The sequence below is a fragment of the Hemitrygon akajei genome, chromosome 1 (genome assembly GCF_048418815.1).
Source record: "Hemitrygon akajei chromosome 1, sHemAka1.3, whole genome shotgun sequence".
NCBI lineage: Eukaryota > Metazoa > Chordata > Chondrichthyes > Myliobatiformes > Dasyatidae > Hemitrygon > Hemitrygon akajei.
Genome location: NC_133124.1, coordinates 220,113,388 through 220,139,288, shown reverse-complemented (window position 1 = coordinate 220,139,288; position 25,901 = coordinate 220,113,388). Strand labels below are relative to the sequence as shown.

Genomic DNA, 25,901 nt, shown 5'->3' with positions numbered 1-25,901 from the left:
TCCCAGATGTACAGGTTAGGGTCAGTGAGCTGTGGGCATGCTGTGTTGGTGCCGGAAGTGTGGCAACATTTACGGGCTGCCCCCGTACACCCTCGGACTGTGCTGGTTGTTGATTCAAACAATACACTTCACTGTACGTTTCGATGTGGCATGCAAAGATAATCTTTATCTTTTGTTTAACTGAAATTTAAAAGCAGTGAAAAGCCAGCCAACTGGCCAGTGCCGGGCTGGAACCCCGAGACCGCACGGCTGATTGGGTGGGTGTCCTCGCCCGTACCACAGGAAGGAGGGATTGATTGGTGCTAGTTAAAGATTACTCACCGCTTCGTAGCCACCCAGCTTCTCAACCGCCTTGTAGAGCGTGGCGAGGTTCACTGGAAAGAGGAGGATTTCACAACGTCAGCGAAAGTAGAGACGCCCGTCGAGACCCCGTCACGCACAGAGAGACGGTCGCTCGGGGTGACTGCACCCTCTCCCCCCACCGGTTAACACCCCGTCTGCTCCCACAGGTGGCCAGTCGCGGATCACCCCATCTTGGGCAGTGAGTATCCACAGCTATCCTCAGCACCCTTTTGTGTCAGCCCTGCTGCAGGTAGTGAGGGAGCACCCTAGGGTCTGTGCCTTCAGCCTGTGATTTTATACACCCTCTACAAGATCACCCCTCGGTGTCCTACACTCCAAAGTCTGAGTCAGCCCAATTCCTCCTTATAACTCAGCCTCTCGAGTCCTGGCCCTATCGTGTGTAGTTCTGGCCACCCAGCTATGGGAAAGACACCATTAAGATGGAAAGTTGGCAAAGGGGATTTAGAAGGATCCTGACGAAGGGTCTCGGCCCGAAACGTCGACAGCGCTTCTCCCTATAGATGCTGCCTGGCCTGCTGCATTCCACCAGCATTTTGTGTGTGTTACAAGGATCCTACTGGGATTTGAGGGACTGGGTTGTGTTGAGCAGGGTGGGACGTTTTCTGATGGAGTGTTAGAGAATGAGAGGTGATGTTATAGAGATCTATAAAGCACGAGGGGTAAATATGCACAGTGTTTTCCCCAGGGGTGGGGAACAGGAACCAGAGGGCACGGGTTTAGGGTGGGGGGGAAGATTTAATAGGAACATGAGGGCCACAGTTTTCACCCTGTATGTGGAATGGGCTGCCAGAGGAAGTGGTTGGGACAGGTGTATTAACAACATTTAAAAGTTACTTGGACTGGTACCTGGATAGAAAAGGTTTAGAGGGATTGGGGCCAAACACTTAAAAATGAGCCTAGCTCAGATGGGCCGATGGGCCTGTTTTTTGTGCTCTACAAACCCTATGGTGAAACTCTGACTGCATGGGAACAGATCTCATAAGGAAAAAAGAAACACCCATCGACATCTCCAAGTCAGATATTCTAGTTTTTATGGCAGGTTCCACATGGTTCCTGGGCCGGGGAACATTTTGGAGAGAAGTTACCCCTTGTGAATTGCAAGTCTCATGACACCCCTCCTGTGCCGGGGATGGGAGCGCCTCACCTTGCTTGAATCCCAGGTGTGGGATCCTCTCAATTGGGGTGCCCCTGTCCTTCATGAACTTGTACAGGTTGACCAGGAAGCTCTGCTGGCTCATGTCACCGCCGTCGGCCTCCTTCGCCGCTTCCAGTCCCTCCGCCATCCCTGTCTCTCCGTCAGCACCGCCGTCGATCCAGGAAGCTCCCGTCACTCCTGCAGGGGCAGTAACAAGCTGAGTGCCGCCCGTGGAGAAACCCGAGGGTCTGTCCCAGACCATACCGGCGTCCACCCCACTGAGGTCCTGTGTCACTAATCCCTGCTCCATTCCCAATGCCATTTCACAGAGATCTGAGCTAATGGGTTTCATTGGAGGCTACTCAGCCCATCGAGTTGCTGCTGGCTCTCACAGCATTCCCATTTCCTGTACATATCACAGTAATCTGGTCTCTCTCCTGTGCCCATTAACTCCAGAGCCTTCCAGTTCTCCCCAGTGGAGATTTATAGGGACTAATTAAACACTGACTATCTGCCCCCCCCCCACCCCACGCACATTGTCGGAATGAGAGAGGAAAGTGGAGCATCTGGTGGGGGGGAGGGTTGGAAGCATGAGAGAACCCACAGAGACACAGGGAGAAGACACAGACAGTGCCGGAGGTGGGGATTGAACCTGGTGTGAGGAAGCAGCCAGTAGGAACAAGGGGAAGGGAAGGTGGTCAGAGGATGTAATGGGTGACAATGGACACCACACACAGCCGCCATGTCCAAAGTCTCCCGTGGCAGTGGAGGGCAGGACGGTGAGGGTCTCCAATCCTGCTTCGGGGCTTGTTGGAAAGCTTGCGGCCCTCCGGAAATGGCAGCTGTCCTGTTGTCAGGGTAACGGGGAGCTGGCTGTCTGCCTGATGCTGCCATTAACAAGCTACAGGGTTCAACAAACCCTTTATCAAATCAGCATCAAATATTACTTCAGACTGCGGCGACCACTGAAACCACCCTGCTCTTTCACATCACACCTTCCCCTGTTCTGAAAACTCAGCGGTGAAAGACAAATATTTCTGATGTATTTGCACAGCCGGGCATCCTTGAGTGCAGATTAAAGCAAGGCTCCCATCACTCCTCACCACCGCCCCTTACCGCCATCTTCTAATTCTTCCCAGAAGAATTCCCTGCTCCATTCCCAAACACCCGCCAATTGCGGCACGATGGCAAGCAGTTAGCGTAAGGCTTTACAGAGCCAGTGACCCGGGTTCAATTCGCACCGCTGCCTGTAACCACGTGGCTCCGGTTTCCTCCCACGGTCCAAAGGTGCTCTGGTTTGTAGGTTAATTGGACCTTGTAAGGTGTCCTATGATTAGGCTAGTGTTAAATCGGGGACTACTGGGCGACATGAGTCAAAGAGCTGGAAGGGCCTATTCTGCACTGTATCTCAATAAATAACAAATCAATAATAGATGCAACGCCTGCCAGTGAGGTTTCACGGTAGCGCAAGCTTTACAGAGACAGTGACCCGGGTTCAATTCCCGCCGGTGCCTGTAAGGAGTTTGCACCTTCTCTCTGTGACCATGTGGGCTTCCTCCGGGTGCTCCGGTTTCTTCCCACATTCCAAAAATGTACGGGTTAGGATTAGTAACTTGTGGGTACGCTATGTCGGTCCCAGAAGCGTGCTGACACTTACAGGCTATCAGTGACACATCTTTGGACTGCGTAGGTTGCTGCCGAAAAGCAGAATATTTCACTGTACTTTTCGACGTGTGTGTGACAAATAAAGCTGATCTGCTTTTTCTCTGATGTGCACAGTTGTTATTGCCACACGTAGGAAGGATGTGGAGGCTTTGGGGAGGGTGCAGAAGAGATTCACCAGTGTTCTTTGACCAGTCCAGTTTATTGTCAATAAAAAGACAGGGTAGACGGTCGTAAATTGGGGGACCACTTCATTGAGCACCTCTGCCCCATCTGTCACAAACAGGACCTCCCAGTGACCAAACATTTTAATTCCCATTCCCATTCTAACATGTCAGTCCACGATCTCCTCTTGTGCCAAGATGAGGCCACTAAGAAGCAATTCCTTATATTCCATCTTGGGTAGCCTCCAAACTGATGGCATGAATATTGATTTCTCCTTCCAGTAAACAAATTCCACCCTTCCCTTCCACTATTCCCCACTCTGACCTTCTCACCAGCCTATCACTTCCCCCGGTTCCCTCCTCCTTCCTTTTCTCCTATGGTGCACTCTCCTCTCCTATCAGATTCCTTCTTCTCCGGCCCTTGACCTTTCCCACTCACCTGGCTTCACCAACCCTCTTCCAGCTATCCTCTTTCCTCTCCCCCATCCTTCTATTCAGCATCTTCCCCCTTCCTTCTCAGTCCTGAAGAAGGGTCTCACCCAAACTGTTTATTCCTCTCTATAGATGCTGCCTGACCTGCTGAGTTCCTCCAGTGTTTTGCTAGGGTAGACAGTCAGAGTCTTTCTCCCAGGAGAAAACGTCAAGTCCAAATGGCATGAATTGCCATCTCCCTCCTGCCGTCTGGCAAAAGGTACCGAAACATCCGGGATCTCCCGACCAGACTGTGCAACAGTTTCTTCCCCCAAGCCATCGGACTCCTCAATACCCAGAGTCTGCTCTGACATCTACATCATTTGTTATTATATTGAAATTTGTCCTCTACTGTGCCTACTGTCTTGTTTATTTATTATTGCACTGCCCTGCACTGTTTTGTGCACCCTATGTAGTCCTGTGTAGGTCTGTAGTTTTTATGTTGTTTTACATAGTCTAGTGTAGCCTTGTGCTGTCTCACATAGTCTAGTGTAGTTTTGTATTGTTTCATGTAGCACCATGGTCCTGGAAGAACGTTGTTTTGTTTTTACTGTGTACTGTACCAGCAGTTTATGGTCGAAATGACAATAAAAAGTGATTTGACTTGACTTGAAGGTGAGAATGGGAATGTTTATGATGTGGTGGTGTGATGACGTGTGCCATGACTTGGTGCTTTTACATATAACCAGTAAATAATTACTTAAACAAAGAATGCTTAATCAAACAATATACTTACAATATTGCTCAAATATTACTGAAATATTAACTATACAACACAGATCACGAACAGAATATTGGTATCCTACGATAATCCCATTTTTTTTTGTACAGCCACGTGCCAATCCCAAACTAATCTCACTATTCTCTTCTTTCACTGTGGACTTGGTCCATTGGGAACTAACCCAAGCAACACACACAAAATGCTGGAGGAACTCAGCAGGCCGGGCAGCATCCGTGGAAAAGAGTGCAGTCGACATTTCAGGCCGAAGCCCTTCATCAGCACTGGAGTGAAAAGATGAGGTCAATGTAAGAAGGTGGGGGGGGGGGGGGAAGAGGGAGGAAGAAATACATGGTGGTAGATGATGGGTGAAACCAGGAGACGGGGAAGGGGAGAAGTAAAGAGCTGGGAAGTCAATTGGTGAAAGAGATAAATGGCTGGAGAAGGGGGAATCTGATAGGAGAGGACAGAAGACCATTGAAGAAAGGGAAAGGGGAGAAGGAGGTGATGGGCAGGTAAGGAGGTAAGGTGAGAGAGAGAAACAGAAATGGGAAATGGTGAAGGAGAGGGGGTGGCCATTACCGGAAGTTCAAGAAACCAATGTTCATGCCATCAGGTTGAAGGCTGCCCAGATGGAACACAAGGTGTTGCTCCTCCAACCTGAGTGTGGCCTCATCACTGCATTGGCCATGGACTGACATGTCAAACTAACTGGGAACTTACCCAGTTCATCACCGTGGTAACCTCTGCACAAGTTCAAAGTCAGACTCTTTATTCTTTTACGACTTTCTCAGTAATTGTAGTGGCCAGTGTCAAGGTTCTCCAAGCCAGAATGTTCCACATTACCGCAACACTCTCCGGCCTCTTCCTCCCTCCAGGAGACATCGAGTCACTCCCTCTCCAATGGAGGGAACCTTCATTGCGCTCAGTGATGAGAACATCCACTGTTCTCACTCTAGACAACACTGCCATGTTCTGGGTGGTGCCATTTGGGCATGGCATGTTGCAGGTTAGGAATGGGGCTAGTTAACCAGATGCTGGTCAGTGCTGAGAAACAAAAAGCCATTTCATACTGGGACCCTCTGCAAGGTAGCAAGGCTAAACTCACTGTTACACACACACACACACACACACACACACACACACACACACACACACACACACACACACACACACACACACACACACACACACACACACACACACACACACACACACACACACACACACACACACACACACACACACACACCAGCATCATGTTCCACCAGTCTGTTCACAACAAAAGATGATCTGAGGTTACACTGTTGAACACAATGTTGAATTTCCTGTTCTTACTCACTTCCTCTTTGGAAAAAGAGAGTTGAAACACAAACAGAAACACACCACCTCCAGTGACTAACCCTGATCTGCTGATTACGATAGAGCCTGCTCCAGTAGTTAAGGTCAATATAACCGTCTTTAAACGCGCTTTCATAATCACAACTGTCACAAGGATGGTTTGGCCCTCTTGAGAAGGCAGCTCAGTGCCCATACACAGCAGCTTTCCAGTCTCTAATCCGATCTTGTCCTGATAAGAGAGTGTGTCAGCACCGAGACTCAACGCAGCACCCAGCGTTCCCCAGCCTCCTGTTCCGCACTCCCTGGGCACCTCACTGCTGTTCGTGATTAATGATGCCACCCGCTCCAGCTGCTGACACCACTTTTGTGAAGGTCAGTCAGTCTTCTTAAGGCCGGAGCTGCATGAAGCCATCTCAGGAGTGTATAACCGAGCTAGTATAAGGCATTAGTCACATCACATTGTGAGCTGTTGTGGGTCCTATGTCAAAGAAAGGATGTGCTGGCATCGGAGAGGGTTCAGACGAGGTTCAAGAGAACGATCCCAGGATTGGCCCAATTCTGCTCCTGGGTCCTATGATCACAGAAGCAGCTTCTTTGACCCATCACGTCTACACCGGCCATCACCTGCACTTAGGCAATACAGGGCATCAAAGGATATGGCTAGAAGGCAGGTGTAGTGGGATCCGGGATCAGGCATGATGGGTTGAATAGCCTAATTCTGCTCCTGGGTCCTATGGTATAATTCCAATTGCCTGGCTCGATTCTTGGCATACAGGCAGAGACTGAGGACCAAAGCACGAGTTACATGGACCGCAAAGATGTGGCCAGGGGAGGGAGAGGAGCACTTACAAGTTTCAAAGTAAATTTGTTATCAAAGTACATTTATGTTGTCATACACTACCTTGAGATGAATTTTCTAAGGGAAAAATAAATTCCCAGGAAAATTCACAGGAAAATAAAGAAATACAATAGAAGTTGTGCGCGCGGGCGCGCGCGCGCGCACACACACACACACACACACTCACACTCACACACTCACACACACACACACACTCACACACTCACACACTCACACACTCACACACTCACACACTCACACACACACACACACACACACACACACACACACACACACACACACACACACACACACACACACACACACTAACAAACAAAATTCCCTCTTTCTTTTACAGGAAATTTTTATACGGCCTGAAAACTGTGCGGCACTCTAATAAAGGATTATATAAAAGAAAATAGCAGCTGCGTGGCAAGAAAGGCTCCGAGCTTGGGAGCGTTTCCATTACTGCGCAGCCACGCACCCGCGCAGCTTAAAGGGAACAGTCTGACAAACAGCCAATGTGCAATGGTAGACAAACTGAAAAAACATGAATTAATCCTGAGAACAAGTTGTCCAGACCTTGACAGTGAGTTTGTAGGTCGTAGAATCAGCTCCGTGTTCATACGAGTGAAGTTATCCACGTTGGTTCCGGACCCTGAAGGTGTAGGGTAATAATTGTTCCTCAACCTGGTGGTGTGGGACCTAAGGCTCCTCTGCCTCCTGCCTAGTCACGCTTGTGGGGAGAGGGCATGGCATCGATGGGCTCCTTGATGATGGATGCTGATTTCTTGTGGAAATGCTTCATCTAAATATGCTCAATGGTGGGGAGGGTTTTGCCTGTGATGGACTGGGCTGTATCCACAGCTTTCTGTAGTCTTTTCCATTCCTGGGAATTGATGTTTCCATATCAGGCCATAATGCAACCAGTCAGGATACTCTCTACTGTGCATCTATAGAAGTTTGTCAAAGTTTTTGGTGCCATGCAGAACCTACTCAAACTTTTACGGATGCAGAGATGCTGTTGTGCCTTCTTTGTGATGGCACTGGTCCCAGGAGAGGTCTTCCGGCTGCTTTAAATCGGTGGACTGGAACTCATTCAGGGATTCATCTTTGGATCTAAATGATATGCCACAGTCATCACCCAACTTCACCAAGAGCTGTGTGGGATCAGTGTGTGGCTTCAAGAACATACCGAACAAACTCAAACCAGAAGCTGTGGATGAACCAGGAGATTCATAGTCTGCTGAGTGCTAGATCTGTGGCATTCAAGACCAGTGATCGAGAACCTTACAAGAAGCCAAGGTACAATCTACAAAAGGCAAAAGTGCAATCTGATGTGAAGTTACAGATAGGATCACAGGTATACCAGGGTTTACCAGCTAATTCTTCCTATAAGGTGAAAGCTAACCTCATAAAGGGCTGTGAGGCTTCACTCCCCAAGAACCTCAATGCTTTCTACGCACTCTTTGTCAGGGAGAATAAAACTACACCTGTGCCATTCTCCACAGCATCCAGCAACCCTCTGATCTCTGCCTCATAGGCCAACGTCAGTACATCCTTGCAAGATGTCTTCGCCCAATGGTGTACCTGCTGGGTACTAACAACCTGTGCCAACCAACTGGCAGGAGTGTTCAAAGACTTCTTCAATCTCTCACTGTAGCAGCCAGAAGTTCCCACCTGCCTCAAAAGGGCATTAATCATACCGGTACCCCGGGAGAGCAGTGTGAGGATATTTATCACCCAGTTGCACTCATGCCTACTTATACGGAATGCTTTGAGAGGCTGGTCATGGCTAGAATCAACTCCTGCCTCAGCAAGGACCTGGACTCACCACAACAGGTCCACAGCAGATGAAATCTCACTGGCTCTCGTCTAGGCCTTGGATCACCTAGACAACGGTATTACCTACATCAGGCAGCTGTTTATTCATTACAACTCGGTGTTCAACACCATCACGCCCTCAGTACTAACACGCTTCAGAATCTGGATCTCTGTACCTCCCACTGCAACTGGATTTTTGACTTCAGGAGGCCACAGTCAGTGTGAATAGAAATAACATTTCCACCTCTCTGACAATCTACACTGGTGCACCTCAAGGACATGTGTTTACACCACTGCTCTGCACTCTCTACACCCACGGCTATGTGGCTAGGTACAGCTCAAACACCATCTGTGAATTTGCTGATGACACAACTGTTGGTGGCAGAATTTCAGATGGAGACAAGGTGGCATACAGAAGTGAGATAGATCAGCTGGTTGAGTGGTATCACAGCAGCAACCTTGCACTCTGCATCGGTAAAACCAAGGAATTGATTGTGGACTTTAGGAAGAGAAAGCTGAGGGAACACACACCCGTCCTCATCAAGGGATCAGCTGTGGAAAGGGTGAGCAAGTTCAAGTTGCTGGGTGTCAACATCTCTGAAGATCTATCCAGGGCCCAGCATTATTGTTGTAATTATGAAGAAAGCATGACTCCAGCTATATTTCATCAGGAGGATGAGGAGATTTTGTCACAGTAGACTCCCACAAACTTCTACAGAAGTACCGTGGAGAGATTTCTGACTGGTAGCATCACTGCCTGGTAGCATCACTGCCTGGTAGCATCACTGCCTGGTAGCATCACTGACTGGTAGCATCACTGACTGCTATGGAAACTCCAAAGCACAGGATCAAAAGAAGCTACGAAGGGTTGTAGACGCAGCTTCATCATATGCATGAGCCTCCAAACCATTGAGGACACCTTCAAAAGACGGTGCACCAAGAAGAAATCAGAATCAGGTTTATTATCACCGGCATGTGACGTGAAATCTGTTAACTTAGCAGCAGTAGCTCAATACAACACATAATCTATCAGAGAGAAAAAAATAAGTAAATAAATTACAGTATATGTATATTGAATAGGTCAAAAGTTGTGCAAAAAACAGAAGTTGTCCAAGAATTCAACGTCCATTTAGGAATCAGATGGCAGAGGGGAAGAAGCTGTTCCTTCAGGCTTCTGTACCTCCTACCTGATGGTAACAGTGAGAAAAGAACATACCCTGGTTGCTGGGGGTCCTTAATAATGGACGCTGCTTTTCTGAGACACTGCTCCCTAAAGATGTCCTGGGTACTTTGTAGGCTAGTGCCCAAGATGGAGCTGACATGATTTACAACCTTCTGCAGCTTCTTTCGGTCCTGTGCAGTAGCCCCTCCCCCCCATACCAGACAGTGATGCAGCCTGTCAGAATGCTTTCCATGATACATCTATAGAAGTTTTTGAGTGTATTTGTTGACATACCAAATCTCTTCAAACTCCTAATGAAGTATAGCAGCTGTCTTGCCTTCTTTATAACTACATCGATATGTTGGGACCAGGTTAGGTCCTCAGAGATCTTGAAACCCAAAACTTGAAACTGCTCACACTTTCCACTTCTGATCCCTCTGTGAGGATTGGTATGTGCTCCTTTGTCTTACCCTTCCTGAAGTCCACTATCAGCTCTTTCATCATCCTGACATTGAGTGCAAGATTGTTGCTGTGGCACCACTCCACTAGTTGGCATATCTCACTCCTGTACACCCTCTCGTCACCACCTGAGATTCTACCAACAATGGTTGTATCATCAGCAAATTTATAGATGGCATTTGAGCTCTACCTAGCCACACAGTCATGTGTATAGAGAGAGTAGAGCAGTGGGCTAAGCACACACCCCTGAGGTGCACCAGTGTTGATCGACAGCGAGGAGGATATGTTTTCACCAATCTGCACAGATTGTGGTCTTCCGGTTAGGAAGTCGAGGATCCAATTGCAGAGGGAGGTACAGAGGCCCAGGTTCTGCAACTTCTCAATCAGGATTGTGGGAATGATGGTGTTATATGCTGAGCTATAGTTGGTGAACAGCATCTTGACATAGGTGTTTGTGTTGTCCAGGTGGTCTAAAGGCGTGTGGGGAGCCATTGAGATTGCGTCTGCCATTGACTTATCGTGGAGATAGGCAAATTGCAGTGGGTCCAGGTCCTCGCTGAGCCAGGCGTTCATTCTAGTCATGACCAACCTCTCAAAGTATTTCATCACTGTAGATGTGAGTGCTACTGGGCAATAGTCATTAAGGCAGCCCACATTATTTTTCTTAGGCACTGGTATAATTGGTGTCATTTTGAAGCAAGTGGGAACTTCTGCCCGCAGCAGTGAGAGGTTGAGAAGGCAGCGTCAATCACTAAGGACCATCTGAAACAGGCCATCTTCTCACTTCTGGGCTGCCCCAGCTCAATCCTCAGAACGCGTTGGTCATTGATGCAAATAACATATTCACTGTATGTTTGGAGGTTTCCATGTGCCTGTGACCAATAATACTAATTCTAATAAAGCACTTATTTCAGATTTTCTAGCATTTGCAATCTTTTGCTTTGATTGTAACTTGCCCCCTTGGGTGAACATAAAGATTCCATGGTGATGGTTGGGGGAGCAGTGCCCTCCCCCTGAATACTGGGCCCACCTCAGCCTTCAGTCCCTGCCTTTATCCAGTTGCTCAGTGCCATTAATGACATCTTCCTCTGCATTAACCGGCTGCCAAGTGCACAGTTATTTCCACTGGCCATGGCCTCCCACATCAGGAAGAGCTGTGGATCTGGGAGTGTTTACTGAACTCCTGGAGCCTGAGAACTGCTCACCCAGCTCAGGCCAATCCTGTCTGCATCTGCAAGAAGAGTAAGGCTGTCAGCCCCTCCATGGCTGACATTCCCTACTGTACTCAGTTTCCTGATCTGTCAAATATGCGTCACCACATTAAATCCCACCCCCCCCAACTGTGATCTCAACTCCACAACAGAGATTCACCACACTCTGCAAAAAGAAATTATTATGCAATTTATTTGCAAATAAACACCCCCTTATCTACTGCTTTTCCATCTATAAATTTGCCAGTTGTTGGCAGAATCTCAGATGGTGACAAGAGTGAGGTAGAATAGCTGGTTGAGTGGTGTTGAAACAACAACCTTCCATTCAACTTCTAAGACCAAGGAATTGATTGTGGACTTCAGTAAGGGGAAGTTGGGAGAACACACACCATCAGCAGAGGGAAGGGTGAGCAGCTTTGGGAAGGTGACGTCAGGAGTACACTCACCAAGGGGTCAGCAGAGGGAAGGGTGAGCAGCTTCAAGCTCCTGGGTGACAACGTCTCTGAAGATCTATCCTGGGTCCAAAATATCGATACAATTACAAAGAGGGTAGCTTGAGGTGACTTGGTATGCCATCAAAACCTCTAGTAAATTTCTGCAGATGAACCATGGAGAGCATTCTAACTGGTTCCATCACTGCCTGGTATGGAGGCACCACTGCACAGGACTGGAAAAAATGCTGCAGAGGTTTGTAGACCCAGCCAGCTCCATCATGGACACTGGCCTCCCCACCATCGAGGACATCTTCAAAAGGTGGTATTCATGATTAAGGGCCCACGCCACCAAGGACATGCCCTCTTCTCATTACTACTATCGGGGAAGAGGTACAGGAGCCTGAAGACCTTCACAAAGTTTTAGGATCCAATTATTTCCCTCTGCCATCAGATTTCTGAATAGACAATGAACCCATGAACATTACTTTCACTATTTTAACTCTCCTTTTACATTATTCAGTGTTTATCTTGTTTTTAATATACATTTTTTATTATTTTATAGTATATTTTATGTATTGCACTCTACTGATGGTGCAAAACTACAAACTTCACAATATACAGTACTGTGTGGTAGAAGATTTTAGACACATACTGTATATATAGCTAGGGTGCCTAGGATTTTTGCACAGATGTAGAAATTTTATGTATTGCACTGTACTGCTATTGCATAAAAACAAATTTCATGACACATGTGAGTGATGATAAATGTGTTTCTGATACGGGTCCCTATTGTGGGCTGAGAGTGGGAGGCACAGGGAAGGGAGAGGGCAGGGAGCTGGAAGCACCACAGAGACATTCTGTAATGATCAATAAATCAAATGCTTGGATCAAATGAACTTGCCTGGTGCCTCAAGGCTGGATGTGTCAGCACCAGTGCCACCCCCTGCCCTGGCACTCCTCTACCACCCCTCCCACAGCGCCCCACCCTTGCAATTCCCAACATCCTTTGCTCCCGCCAGATTTACAAACTCGCTGTCCACCCTACATTGACAGATACACTACTGTAAAGTCTTGGGCACCCTTGCTATATATATATATGTGCCTAAGATGTTAGCACAGTGCTGTACTTTAGTGATAGTGAGCTTGATTCTGATTCTGGACGCGTGAAGCTGGAACCTGAGCAACAAGCAATCTGTCAATGGCTGGGCAAGGAATTGTCAAAGTTTCAAGTTGAAACCCCAGCTCAGGACTGAGAGAGGAGAGGGAGCTGGTCTGTCGTCCCCACAACAGAGATCTTGTTCAACTCACTGAGTACCTCCGACACATCAGCTGCAGCTCCCTTCTCATGCAGCTCTTTCTCTCTGCTTAAGACTCTCCCACGAGTAGAAACATCTCAACATCTGCCCTTTTGTCCCGATGCAGGGTTTTCAACCTGAAAAACTGACAATTCCTTCCAACTGGTTTGGAAATACCAATGCCCGAGAATGGAAAAGTCTATAGAAAGTGGTGGATTTAGCCCAGTCCATCATAGCCAAAGCCCTCCCCGGCAATGAGCACATCTACACGAACTGTTGCCACAAGAAAGCATCATACATCATCAAGGACCCTCAACATGGAGGCCATGCTCTCTTCTCACAATCATGATCAGGCAGGAAGCACTGAAACCTGAGGTCCCATGACACAATCAGGTTCAGGAACAGTTATTACCCCTCAACCATCAGGTCCCACACCATCAGGTTCAGGAACAGTTATTACCCCTCAACCATCAGATCCCACACCACCAGGTTCAGGAACAGTTATTACCCCTCAATCATCAGGTCCCACACCACCAGGTTCAGGAACAGTTATTACCCCTCAACCATCAGGTCCCACACCACCAGGTTCAGGAACAGTTATTACCCCTCAACCATCAGGTCCCACACCACCAGGTTCAGGAACAGTTATTACCCCTCAACCATCAGGTCCCACACCACCAGGTTCAGGAACAGTTATTACCCCACAACCATCAGGTCCCACACCGCCAGGTTCAGGAACAGTTATTACCCCACAACCATCAGGTCCCACACCGCCAGGTTTAGGAACAGTTATTACCCCTCAACCATCAGGTCCCACACCACCAGATTCTGGAGTAGTTGTTACCCCTCAACCATCAGGTCCCACAGCATCAGGTTCAGGAACAGTTATTACCCCGCAACCGTCAGGTCCCACACCACCAGGTTCAGGAACAGTTATTACCCCTCAACCATCAGGTCCCACACCACCAGGTTCAGGAACAGTTATTACCCCTCAACCATCAGGACCCACACCACCAGGTTCAGGAACAGTTTTTACCCCTCAACCATCAGGTCCCACACCGCCAGGTTTAGGAACAGTTATTACCCCTCAACCATCAGGTCCCACACCACCAGGTTCAGGAGCAGTTGTTGCCCCTCAACCATCAGGACCCACACCACCAGATTCTGGAGTAGTTGTTACCCCTCAACCATCAGGTCCCACAGCACCAGGTTCAGGAACAGTTATTACCCCGCAACCGTCAGGTCCCACACCACCAGGTTCAGGAACAGTTATTACCCCTCAACCATCAGGTCCCACACCATCAGGTTTAGGAACAGCTATTATCCCTCAACCATCAGGTCCCACACCACCAGGTTCAGGAACAGTTATTACCCCTCAACCATCAGGTCCCACAGCACCAGGTTCAGGAACAGTTGTTGCCCCTCAACCATCAGGACCAACACCACCAGATTCTGGAGTAGTTGTTACCCCTCAACCATCAGGTCCCACAGCACCAGGTTCAGGAACAGTTATTACCCCGCAACCGTCAGGTCCCACACCACCAGGTTCAGGAACAGTTATTACCCCTCAACCATCAGGTCCCACACCATCAGGTTTAGGAACAGCTATTATCCCTCAACCATCAGGTCCCACACCACCAGGTTCAGGAACAGTTATTACCCCTCAACCATCAGGTCCCACACCACCAGGTTCAGGAACAGTTATTACCCTCAACCATCAGGTCCCACACCACCAGGTTCAGGAACAGTTATTACCCTCAACCATCAGGTCCCACACCGCCAGGTTCAGGAACAGTTATTACTCCTCAACCATCAGGTCCCACACCACCAGGTTCAGGAACAGTTATTACCCCTCAACCATCAGATCCCACACCACCAGGTTCAGGAACAGTTATTACCCCTCAACCATAAGGTCCCACACCACCAGGTTCAGGAACAGTTATTACCCCTGAACCATCAGGTCCCACACCACCAGGTTCAGGAACAGTTATTACCCCTCAAACATCAGTCCCCACACCACCAGGTTCAGGAACAGTTATTACCCCTCAACCATCAGGTCCCACACCACCAGTTTCAGGAACTGTTATTACCCCTCGACTGTCAGGTCCCACACCACCAGGTTCAGGAACAGTTATTACCCCTGAACCATCAGGTCCCACACCACCAGGTTCAGGAACAGTTATTACCCCTCAACCATCAGGTCCCACACCATCAGGTTTAGGAACAGCTATTATCCCTCAACCATCAGGACCCACACCACCAGGTTCAGGAACAGTTTTTACCCCTCAACCATCAGGTCCCACACCGCCAGGTTTAGGAACAGTTATTACCCCTCAACCATCAGGTCCCACACCACCAGGTTCAGGAGCAGTTGTTGCCCCTCAACCATCAGGACCCACACCACCAGATTCTGGAGTAGTTGTTACCCCTCAACCATCAGGTCCCACAGCACCAGGTTCAGGAACAGTTGTTGCCCCTCAACCATCAGGACCAACACCACCAGATTCTGGAGTAGTTGTTACCCCTCAACCATCAGGTCCCACAGCACCAGGTTCAGGAACAGTTATTACCCCGCAACCGTCAGGTCCCACACCACCAGGTTCAGGAACAGTTATTACCCCTCAACCATCAGGTCCCACACCATCAGGTTTAGGAACAGCTATTATCCCTCAACCATCAGGTCCCACACCACCAGGTTCAGGAACAGTTATTACCCCTCAACCATCAGGTCCCACACCACCAGGTTCAGGAACAGTTATTACCCTCAACCATCAGGTCCCACACCACCAGGTTCAGGAACAGTTATTACCCCTCAACCATCAGGTCCCACACCACCAGGTTCAGGAACAGTTCTTACTCCTCAACCATCAGGTTCAGGAACAGTTATTACCCCTCAACCATCAGGTCCCACAGCATCAGGTTCAGGAACAGTTATTACCCCTCAATCATCAGGTCCCACACCACCAGGTTCAGGAACAGTCATTACCCCTCAACCATCAGGTCCCACACCACCAGGTTCAGGAACAGTTATTACCCCTCAACCATCAGAACCCACACCACCAGGTTCAGGAACAGTTTTTACCCCTCAACCATCAGGTCCCACACCGCCAGGTTTAGGAACAGTTATTACCCCTCAACCATCAGGTCCCACACCACCAGGTTCAGGAGCAGTTGTTGCCCCTCAACCATCAGGACCCACACCACCAGATTCTGGAGTAGTTGTTACCCCTCAACCATCAGGTCCCACAGCACCAGGTTCAGGAACAGTTATTACCCCGCAACCGTCAGGTCCCACACCACCAGGTTCAGGAACAGTTATTACCCCTCAACCATCAGGTCCCACACCATCAGGTTTAGGAACAGCTATTATCCCTCAACCATCAGGTCCCACAACACCAGGTTCAGGAACAGTTATTACCCCTCAACCATCAGGTCCCACACAACCAGGTTCAGGAACAGTTATTACCCTCAACCATCAGGTCCCACACCACCAGGTTCAGGAACAGTTATTACCCCTCAACCATCAGGTCCCACACCATCAGGTTCAGGAACAGTTATTACCCCTCAACCATCAGGTCCCACACCGCCAGGTTTAGGAACAGTTATTACCCCTCAACCATCAGGTCCCACACCACCAGGTTTAGGAACAGTTTTTACCCCTCAACCATCAGGTCCCACACCACCAGGTTCAGGAACAGTTATTACCCCTCAAACATCAGGCCCCACACCACCAGGTTCAGGAACAGTTATTACCCCACAACCATCAGGTCCCACACCGCCAGGTTTAGGAACAGTTATTACCCCTCAACCATCAGGTCCCACACCACCAGGTTTAGGAACAGTTTTTACCCCTCAACCATCAGGTCCCACACCACCAGGTTCAGGAACAGTTATTACCCCTCAAACATCAGTCCCCACACCACCAGGTTCAGGAACAGTTATTACCCCTCAACCATCAGGTCCCACACCACCAGTTTCAGGAACAGTTATTACCCCTCGACTGTCAGGTCCCACCAGGTTCAGGAACAGTTATTACCCTCAACCATCAGGTCCCACACCGCCAGGTTCAGGAACAGTTATTACTCCTCAACCATCAGGTCCCACACCACCAGGTTCAGGAACAGTTATTACCCCTCAACCATCAGATCCCACACCACCAGGTTCAGGAACAGTTATTACCCCTCAACCATAAGGTCCCACACCACCAGGTTCAGGAACAGTTATTACCCCTCAACCATCAGGTACCACACCACCAGGTTCAGGAACAGTTATTACCCCTCAAACATCAGTCCCCACACCACCAGGTTCAGGAACAGTTATTACCCCTCAACCATCAGGTCCCACACCACCAGTTTCAGGAACTGTTATTACCCCTCGACTGTCAGGTCCCACACCACCAGGTTCAGGAACAGTTATTACCCCTGAACCATCAGGTCCCACACCACCAGGTTCAGGAACAGTTATTACCCCTCAACCATCAGGTCCCACACCATCAGGTTTAGGAACAGCTATTATCCCTCAACCATCAGGTCCCACACCACCAGGTTCAGGAACAGTTATTACTCCTCAACCATCAGGTCCCACACCACCAGGTTCAGGAACAGTTATTACCCCTCAACCATCAGATCCCACACCACCAGGTTCAGGAACAGTTATTACCCCTCAACCATAAGGTCCCACACCACCAGGTTCAGGAACAGTTATTACCCCTCAATCATCAGGTCCCACACCACCAGGTTCAGGAACAGTTATTACCCCCCAACCATCAGGTCCCACACCACCAGGTTCAGGAACAGTTATTACCCCACAACCATCAGGTCCCACACCACCAGGTTTAGGAACAGTTATTACCCCTCAACCATCAGGTCCCACACCACCAGATTCTGGAGTAGTTGTTACCCCTCAACCATCAGGTCCCACAGCACCAGGTTCAGGAACAGTTATTACCCCTCAACCATCAGGACCCACACCACCAGGTTCAGGAACAGTTTTTACCCCTCAACCATCAGGTCCCACACCGCCAGGTTTAGGAACAGTTATTACCCCTCAACCATCAGGTCCCACACCACCAGGTTCAGGAGCAGTTGTTGCCCCTCAACCATCAGGACCCACACCACCAGATTCTGGAGTAGTTGTTACCCCTCAACCATCAGGTCCCACAGCACCAGGTTCAGGATCAGTTATTACCCCGCAACCGTCAGGTCCCACACCACCAGGTTCAGGAACAGTTATTACCCCTCAACCATCAGGTCCCACACCATCAGGTTTAGGAACAGCTATTATCCCTCAACCATCAGGTCCCACACCACCAGGTTCAGGAACAGTTATTACCCCTCAACCATCAGGTCCCACACCACCAGGTTCAGGAACAGTTATTACCCTCAACCATCAGGTCCCACACCACCAGGTTCAGGAACAGTTATTACCCCTCAACCATCAGGTCCCACACCACCAGGTTCAGGAACAGTTATTACTCCTCAACCATCAGGTTCAGGAACAGATATTACCCCTCAGCCATCAGGTCCCACACCGCCAGGTTTAGGAACAGTTATTACCCCTCAACCATCAGGTCCCACACCACCAGGTTCAGGAACAGTTTTTACCCCTCAACCATCAGGTCCCACACCACCAGGTTCAGGAACAGTTATTACCCCTCAAACATCAGTCCCCACACCACCAGGTTCAGGAACAGTTATTACCCCTCAACCATCAGGTCCCACACCACCAGTTTCAGGAACAGTTATTACCCCTCGACTGTCAGGTCCCACACCACCAGGTTCAGGAACAGTTATTACCCCTCAACCATCAGGTCCCACACCACCAGGTTCAGGAACAGTTATTACCCCTCAACCATCAGGTCCCACACCACCAGGTTCAGGAACAGTTATTACCCCTCAACCATCAGGTCCCACACCACCAGATTTAGGAACAGTTTTTACCCCTCAACCATCAGGTCCCACACCACCAGTTTCAGGAACAGTTATTACCCCTCAAACATCAGGCCCCACACCACCAGGTTCAGGAACAGTTATTACCCCACAACCATCAGGTCCCACACCACCAGGTTCAGGAACAGTTATTACCCCTCAACCATCAGGTCCCACACCACCAGGTTCAGGAACAGTTTTTACCCCTCAACCATCAGGTCCCACACCACCAGGTTCAGGAACAGTTATTACCCCTCAAACATCAGTCCCCACACCACCAGGTTCAGGAACAGTTATTACCCCTCAACCATCAGGTCCCACACCACCAGGTTCAGGAACAGTTATTACCCCTCAACCATCAGGTCCCACACCACCAGGTTCAGGAACAGTTATTACCCCTCAACCATAAGGTCCCACACCACCGGGTTCAGGAACAGTTATTACCCCTCAACCATCAGGTCCCACACCACCAGGTTCAGGAACAGTTATTACCCCTCAACCATCAGGTCCCACACCACCAGGTTCAGGAACAGTTATTACCCCTCAACCATCAGGTCCCACACCACCGGGTTCAGGAACAGTTATTACCCCTCAACCATCAGGTCCCACACCACCAGGTTCAGGAACAGTTATTACCCCTCAACCATCAGGTCCCACACCACCAGGTTCAGGAACAGTTATTACCCCTCAACCATCACTCTCCTCAACTCTGAACTGATTTCACAATCTACAGACTCACTTTAAATAACTCTGCAGCTCATGCCTTCAATATTATTTATTTACTTTTTATACTATTTATAACATTTGTCTATTTTGCACATTGGTTATATACTGTATAGTTTGTCATATATTCTATGGAATTTCTTTATTTTTTCTGTAAGAAAATGAATCTCACGGTACTACATGGTGACGTATGCGTACTTTGGTAATGAATGTCTTTTGATCAGAGACACTGCTGAGTCCCTCCCGCAGACAGATTGTTTCAGAATCAGGATTACTATCACTGACATTTGTTTCGCAGCAGCTGTACAGTGTAATACATTTTTAAAAATCACTATAAAATACAATACACTCACTGGCCTCTTTATTAGGTACCTCCTGTATCTAACAAAGTGGCCATTGAGTGTATCTTTGTGATCCTCTGCCGCTGTGGCCCTTCCACTTCAAGGTTCAATGATGCTCTCTGCACACCGCTGTTGTAACGGGTTACTGACGACTTCCTGTCAGCTTGAACCAGTCTGGCCATTCTCCTCTGACCTGCCATTCACTGGCTGTCTTTTTGCACCATCTCTGTCAGCTGTCTCGACAGTTGTGTGTGAAAATCTCAGGAAATCAGCAGGTTTTGAGATGCTCGGACTGCCTCGTCTGTCACCAACAATCAACCTACATTCAAAGCCCCTTGCATGCTTTTACGCATTGAGTTGCGGCCGCATTACTGGCTGGTTAGATGTTTGCTTTAGCGAGCGGGTGTACAGATGTACCTAGGAAAGCGGCCGCAGAGTCTGGAAAATCATAACTAGTGCGGGAAGAGAAGACAATAGTGAGAATCAGCACTCGTTCATCGAAACTCCCAAAGAATGCAAACACGTCTTCTTCAGCCTTTCGGGGTAGGAATAGGCTCTCAGCCCTAGAATTAGCCTCGCATCCACCACACTAATACATCTGTAGTTAGGGGGAACACAAACTGTGCACAACTCGCACACTCCATCCTGCCTCCCGTGCGGGAGGTGAAGGATTCTGAGTATCAGTGCTCTTCCTGACACAGCAGATCTAAAAATAAGGAAGGTGGAACAAAGCCGTCACTTGCTCCCGCGCGCCTTCGCCGTGCTGACTCCGCTCTGCACATCTGCGGAATGCTGAGGACGGAGCACGTCAGGGCAAGGACACGGGAGGACCCCGGCATCCATCCATCCATCCCCGACACCTCCTTAGCACAATCACTCCTCCAGGCCATTCAGCCCATAAAGCCTGCTCCACCTTTTGTTTGCGTTACAACAGACCCCGTTCACCCTCTTTGGCTTCACATCCCTCAAAGGCACTTTCAACAAAGACTTTTACCAACTACTGGAACGCGTCAGTGGGTTTTCTGGGGCTTACAGGCATTGATGCAGGTGAGGGAGCAAGGCAGTGACCCTCCCACAGTGTGACCCTCCCTCCGTACCACCCCTCCTAGTGTGACCCTCCCTCAGTACCATCCCTCCCAGAGTGTGGCCCTCCCTCAGTACCACCCCTCCCAGAGTGTTGCCCTCCCTCAGTATCACCCCTCCCACGGTGTGACCCTCCCTCAGTCCCACCCCTCCCACAGTGTGACCCTCCCTCAGTACCACCCCTCCCAGAGTGTTGCCCTCCCTCAGTATCACCCCTCCCACGGTGTGACCCTCCCTCAGTACCACCCCTCCCACAGTGTGACTCTCTCTCAGTATCACCCCTCCCACAGGGTGACCCTCCCTCCATACCACCCCTCCCACAGTGTGACCCTCCCTCCGTACCACCCCTCCCACAGTGTGACCTTCCCTCAGTACCACCCCTCCCACAGGGTGACTCTCCCTCAGTACCGCCCCTCCCACAGTGTGACTCTCCCTCAGTACCACCCCTCCTAGTGTTGCCCTCCCTCAGTATCACCCCTCCCACAGCATGACCCTCCCTCAGTACCATCCCTCCCACTGTGTGACCCTCCCTCAGTACCACCCCTCCCACAGTGTGACCCTCCCTCAGTACCATCCCTCCCATAGTGTGACCCTCACTCAGTACCACTCCTCCCACAGTGTGACCCTCCCTCAGTACCACCCCTCCCACAGTGTGACCCTCCCTCAGTACCATCCCTCCCATAGTGTGACCCTCACTCAGTACCACTCCTCCCACAGTGTGACCCTCCCTCAGTACCACCTCTCCCACAGTGTGACCCTCCCTCAGTACCACCCCTCCCACAGTGTGACCCTCACTCAGTACCACCCCTCCCACAGTGTGACCCTCACTCAGTACGTGCTGAACAGGTGATCGGTGCTGTAGGTTATTACCTGGAGTGTCAGCTTGCTCCCAACCCCAGACAAACTTTCTCAATTGACCAACAATAATGAAGAGCATTTACATAGCACCCAATAGATTAAAATAATGCAATTGTGTGCTAGCAAAGTAGAATAGTTCCAACAGCTAAATCACAGCAGCAGGCTGTAAATGTACAGTTTGCCATTAGTTAACTAAAATGTATTTACTTTTTGAAATACAGAGCGGAATAGGCCCTTCCACCCCTCGAGCCACACCGCCCATGACCCCTGATTTGACTCTAACTAATCAAGGGACAGTTTACAATGAACAATTAACCTACTCACTGGTACAAGTTTGCAATGCGGGAGGCAAATGTAGCACCCGGGAAAAAACCCAAGCATTCTACAGGGAGGATATGCAGCTGACACTGGAATTGAACTCTGAAGTCCGATACCCCGAGTTGTTACTGCGCCGTGCTGCTGTGGTGCCGAGAGTGGAGCTTGTTCCCACCGCTCTCTGTACGTTCTCCCCGTGACTGCATGGGCTTCCTCTCACTTTCCAAGGACGTGCGGGTTAGGGTTAGTGAGTTGTGTAGAAGTTATGTTGGCATTGGAAGCGTTGTGACAATGGTGGGCTGCCCCTAGCACAGTCCTCGAACTGTGTTGGCCATTGACACAAACTGATCAAATGGCACAGCAGACTCAATGGGCTGAATGGCCTAACCCTGCTACTATGTCTTATGGTCCATGATGCTCTGTGCTCCACTCAGGAGCAACGGGAAAAGCAGCAGATAGGCAGAAGAATCCCAGGTTGAGATATCATTGTTGGTCGGAATTCACTGATAATCAAATGTCGGTACTTTCCCCTTTATCAGACTGATCTTCCTCAGCAATCAAAACTTCCTCGGGTGGTTTCAGTCCCTCGCTTTGTTCTGCTCAATGTAAACATTAAGCAGTTTGCTTTTCAATTGACATCATTACAGCGAAAGGACCACATTTTCCATACAAACACATGTTTTTAGCAATGAAAATTTCCCTGTGGGGACACTGGATCGGTGCTGCTTTCGGTGTCTCTCTAGATCTGTGCTGGTGTTGATCAGTCTGGTTCACAAACACATCGAGACCATTTTCCCCTGACTGCACACCCCCAGTCAAGCTGCTACACGGGGAGACCATTTTCCCCTGACTGCACACCCCCAGTCGAGCTGCTACACGGGGAGACCATTTTCCCCTGACTGCACACCCCCAGTCGAGCTGCTACACGGGGAGACCATTTTCCCCTGACTGCACACCCCCAGTCGAGCTGCTACACGGGGAGACCATTTTCCCCTGACTGCACACCCCCAGTCGAGCTGCTACACGGGGAGACCATTTTCCCCTGACTGCACACCCCCAGTCGAGCTGCTACACGGGGAGACCATTTTCCCCTGACTGCACACCCCCAGTCGAGCTGCTACACGGGGAGACCATTTTCCCCTGACTGCACACCCCCAGTCGAACTGTTACACGGGGAGACCATTTTCCCCTGACAGCACACCCCCAGTCGAGCTGTTACACGGGGAGACCATTTTCCCCTGACTGCACACCCCTGGCTCTGACAGACCTGAGCTGGCTGCTCTCAGACCCACTGATTGTTCCTCACATCACCTGGGGTCCTGAGCCTCTGTCCTCCATTCCTTTGATGGGTAGGCCTCCCTGACTGCTCTCTAGCCTGCTTTACTCGAGAGAGAAGGTCCTCGGTTTCGCTAACCTGACAACGGAGCTGATACTGCTTACCACTGTGACCACGCCAGCAAATCTCTCTGTAGCCCGGCCTCAGACATTCACTTCCTCAAACCAGGCACAACTTAGTACTATCAAAGAGGACATCAAAAGATCTTTCATAGATATAAAGAATAACAGAGAGGTGAAAGTAGATAACACTCATGATAAAATAGGCCGTAGTCAGCATGGTTTCCTCAACGGAAAGTCTTGCTTGACAAATCTATTTAAAATTCTTTAAAGAAATAACAAGCAGGATAGACAAAGGAGAATTGGTTGGTGTTGTGTACGTGGATTTTCAGAAGGCCTTTGGTTAGGAGACGACTGAGGATGCTGACCAAGCTGAGCCCACAGTATCAGAGGAAAGATACTAGCATAGATAGAGGATTGGTTGATTGGCAGGAGGCAAAGATTAGCAATAAAGTGAGCCTTTTCTGGACTGCTGCCGGAGATGGGTGGTGTTCCACAGGGCTCTGTGTTGGGGCCGGTTCCTTTTTTTATGGTATGTCGATGGTTTGGATGATGGACTTGATGGTTTTGTGGACAAAGTTTGCAAGCAATAGAAAGATAGATGGGGGGCAGGTAATATTGAGGAAGCAGGGTAGCTGGTGAAGGACTTGTCAGACAAAGAAGTGGCAGATGGAATATAATGTTGGGAAGTGTATGGCCATGCATTTTGGTAGAAGAAATAAAAGCACAGACTGTTATCTAAATGGGGAGAAAATATAAAAATCCCAAGTGCAAAGGGACTTGGGAGTCCTCCTGCAGAATTTCCAAAAGGTTATTTTGCAGGTTGGATCGGTGGTGGGGAAGGCAAATGAAACGCTAGCATTCATTTCAAGAGGACCAGAATATGAAAGTGTCCGTCTGCCCTCACCGCAGTCCAAGGCAGGACTGGGGATTCTCTTAGCTGTAGGGGAAGGAGTGTTAAGTAACTACACTGTTATCTCCCACGGTGCTGACCTTGCGCCAGTGATCTCCACTGTCCTCGCCCACCCCAGGCCAGCCGCTGAAGCCTCCGCCCGCCAACTCCACACGATCTTCCACCCCCGAGCTTACTCGTCTGGGAATCATAGGACACTCACAGCCCGTTGCCCCGGCCTGTCCGGAGGACGAACACAGAAATGGATGAAGATGCTAGAATCCGGAGCTGAGCCCTCGACCTCAGCGGATCGAGCAGCGTCCGGGAAGGCAAAAGGGGCGAGTCAGTCCTGACGCGGGCTCTCGGCACCTCAGGCTGACTCCGAGCCGCCGCTCGACCCGCTGATCTCTCTCTCGCTACTGGAGCGGCTGCCGGGAGCTGAGGTCCAACCAGAAGCAGCAAGCCGAACTTGCCCGACGCCCTCCACCCGGCCACACACACACACACACTCACACACACACACACACACACACACACACACACACACACACACACACACACACAGACACAGACACACACACACACACACACTCACACACACACACACACACACACACACACACACACACACACACACTCACACACACACACACACACACAGACACACACACACACACACACACACACACACACACACACACAGAGACACACAGAGACACACACACACACACACACACACACCCCAGTATGGACAGCTCCACTTGAACTGCACCCTCACTCCCCTCTCTGTCTCCACTTACTTGACAAAGTTCCCGGACAGTGACCACATCAGACCCTCCTCCGTGCGCAGGACTCTCATCCGGAGAGCGGCTCCTTTCAGACGGGGCGCTCCCTCCCTCCCGCTGAAGAGCAGAACACGCGAATGTCCCACCGCCGGCCTGCAGGCCCCGCCCTCACCCTCACTGATTGGTCAGGCCCCCGGCATTTTCTCACAGTACTGCTCTCCCATTGGCCGGCTGCATTTGAAGATTTCAGATCGCATCTCCAAGACACTTGTGCAAAATTGCAAAATCGCAGATGAATTGAATAAAACCACAAAACACTGGAAATACGTAGTACGGGGGTGGAAGGATCAGGAAACAGCGAGTTATAATTCTAACAACGGCAAGCAGACTTGCGCCGAGACACAGTGAAAAACTTCGCTTCCCATACCTTCCTCATTGCAACAAGGCATTGAGGGAAAGAACACAGAAGCAGAATAAAGTGTCACAGTTACAGGGAAAGTGCGGC

The 25,901-nt window shown here is 49.7% G+C and overlaps 1 protein-coding gene across 2 annotated transcripts in view; it reads right to left on the bottom strand.

The window, feature by feature from the left end:
- The window catches only part of LOC140740065 (AT-rich interactive domain-containing protein 5A-like), a 38,891-nt gene extending 13,367 nt beyond the window's left edge, over positions 1-25,524 (bottom strand). The window contains exons 1-3 of one of the 2 annotated variants that reach the window (XM_073068962.1): positions 25,412-25,524; positions 1,508-1,696; positions 322-374 (exon numbers count right to left, since the gene is read on the bottom strand). In XM_073068962.1, the coding sequence (XP_072925063.1) occupies positions 322-374; positions 1,508-1,646 (192 nt within the window). In that variant the 5' untranslated portion in view covers positions 1,647-1,696; positions 25,412-25,524. Of the gene's footprint in view, positions 1-321; positions 375-1,507; positions 1,697-5,236; positions 5,252-25,411 lie in introns of those variants that run through there. The other variant, XM_073069048.1, reaches the window with a different exon arrangement.
- Between the last annotated feature and the right edge of the window lie 377 nt (positions 25,525-25,901).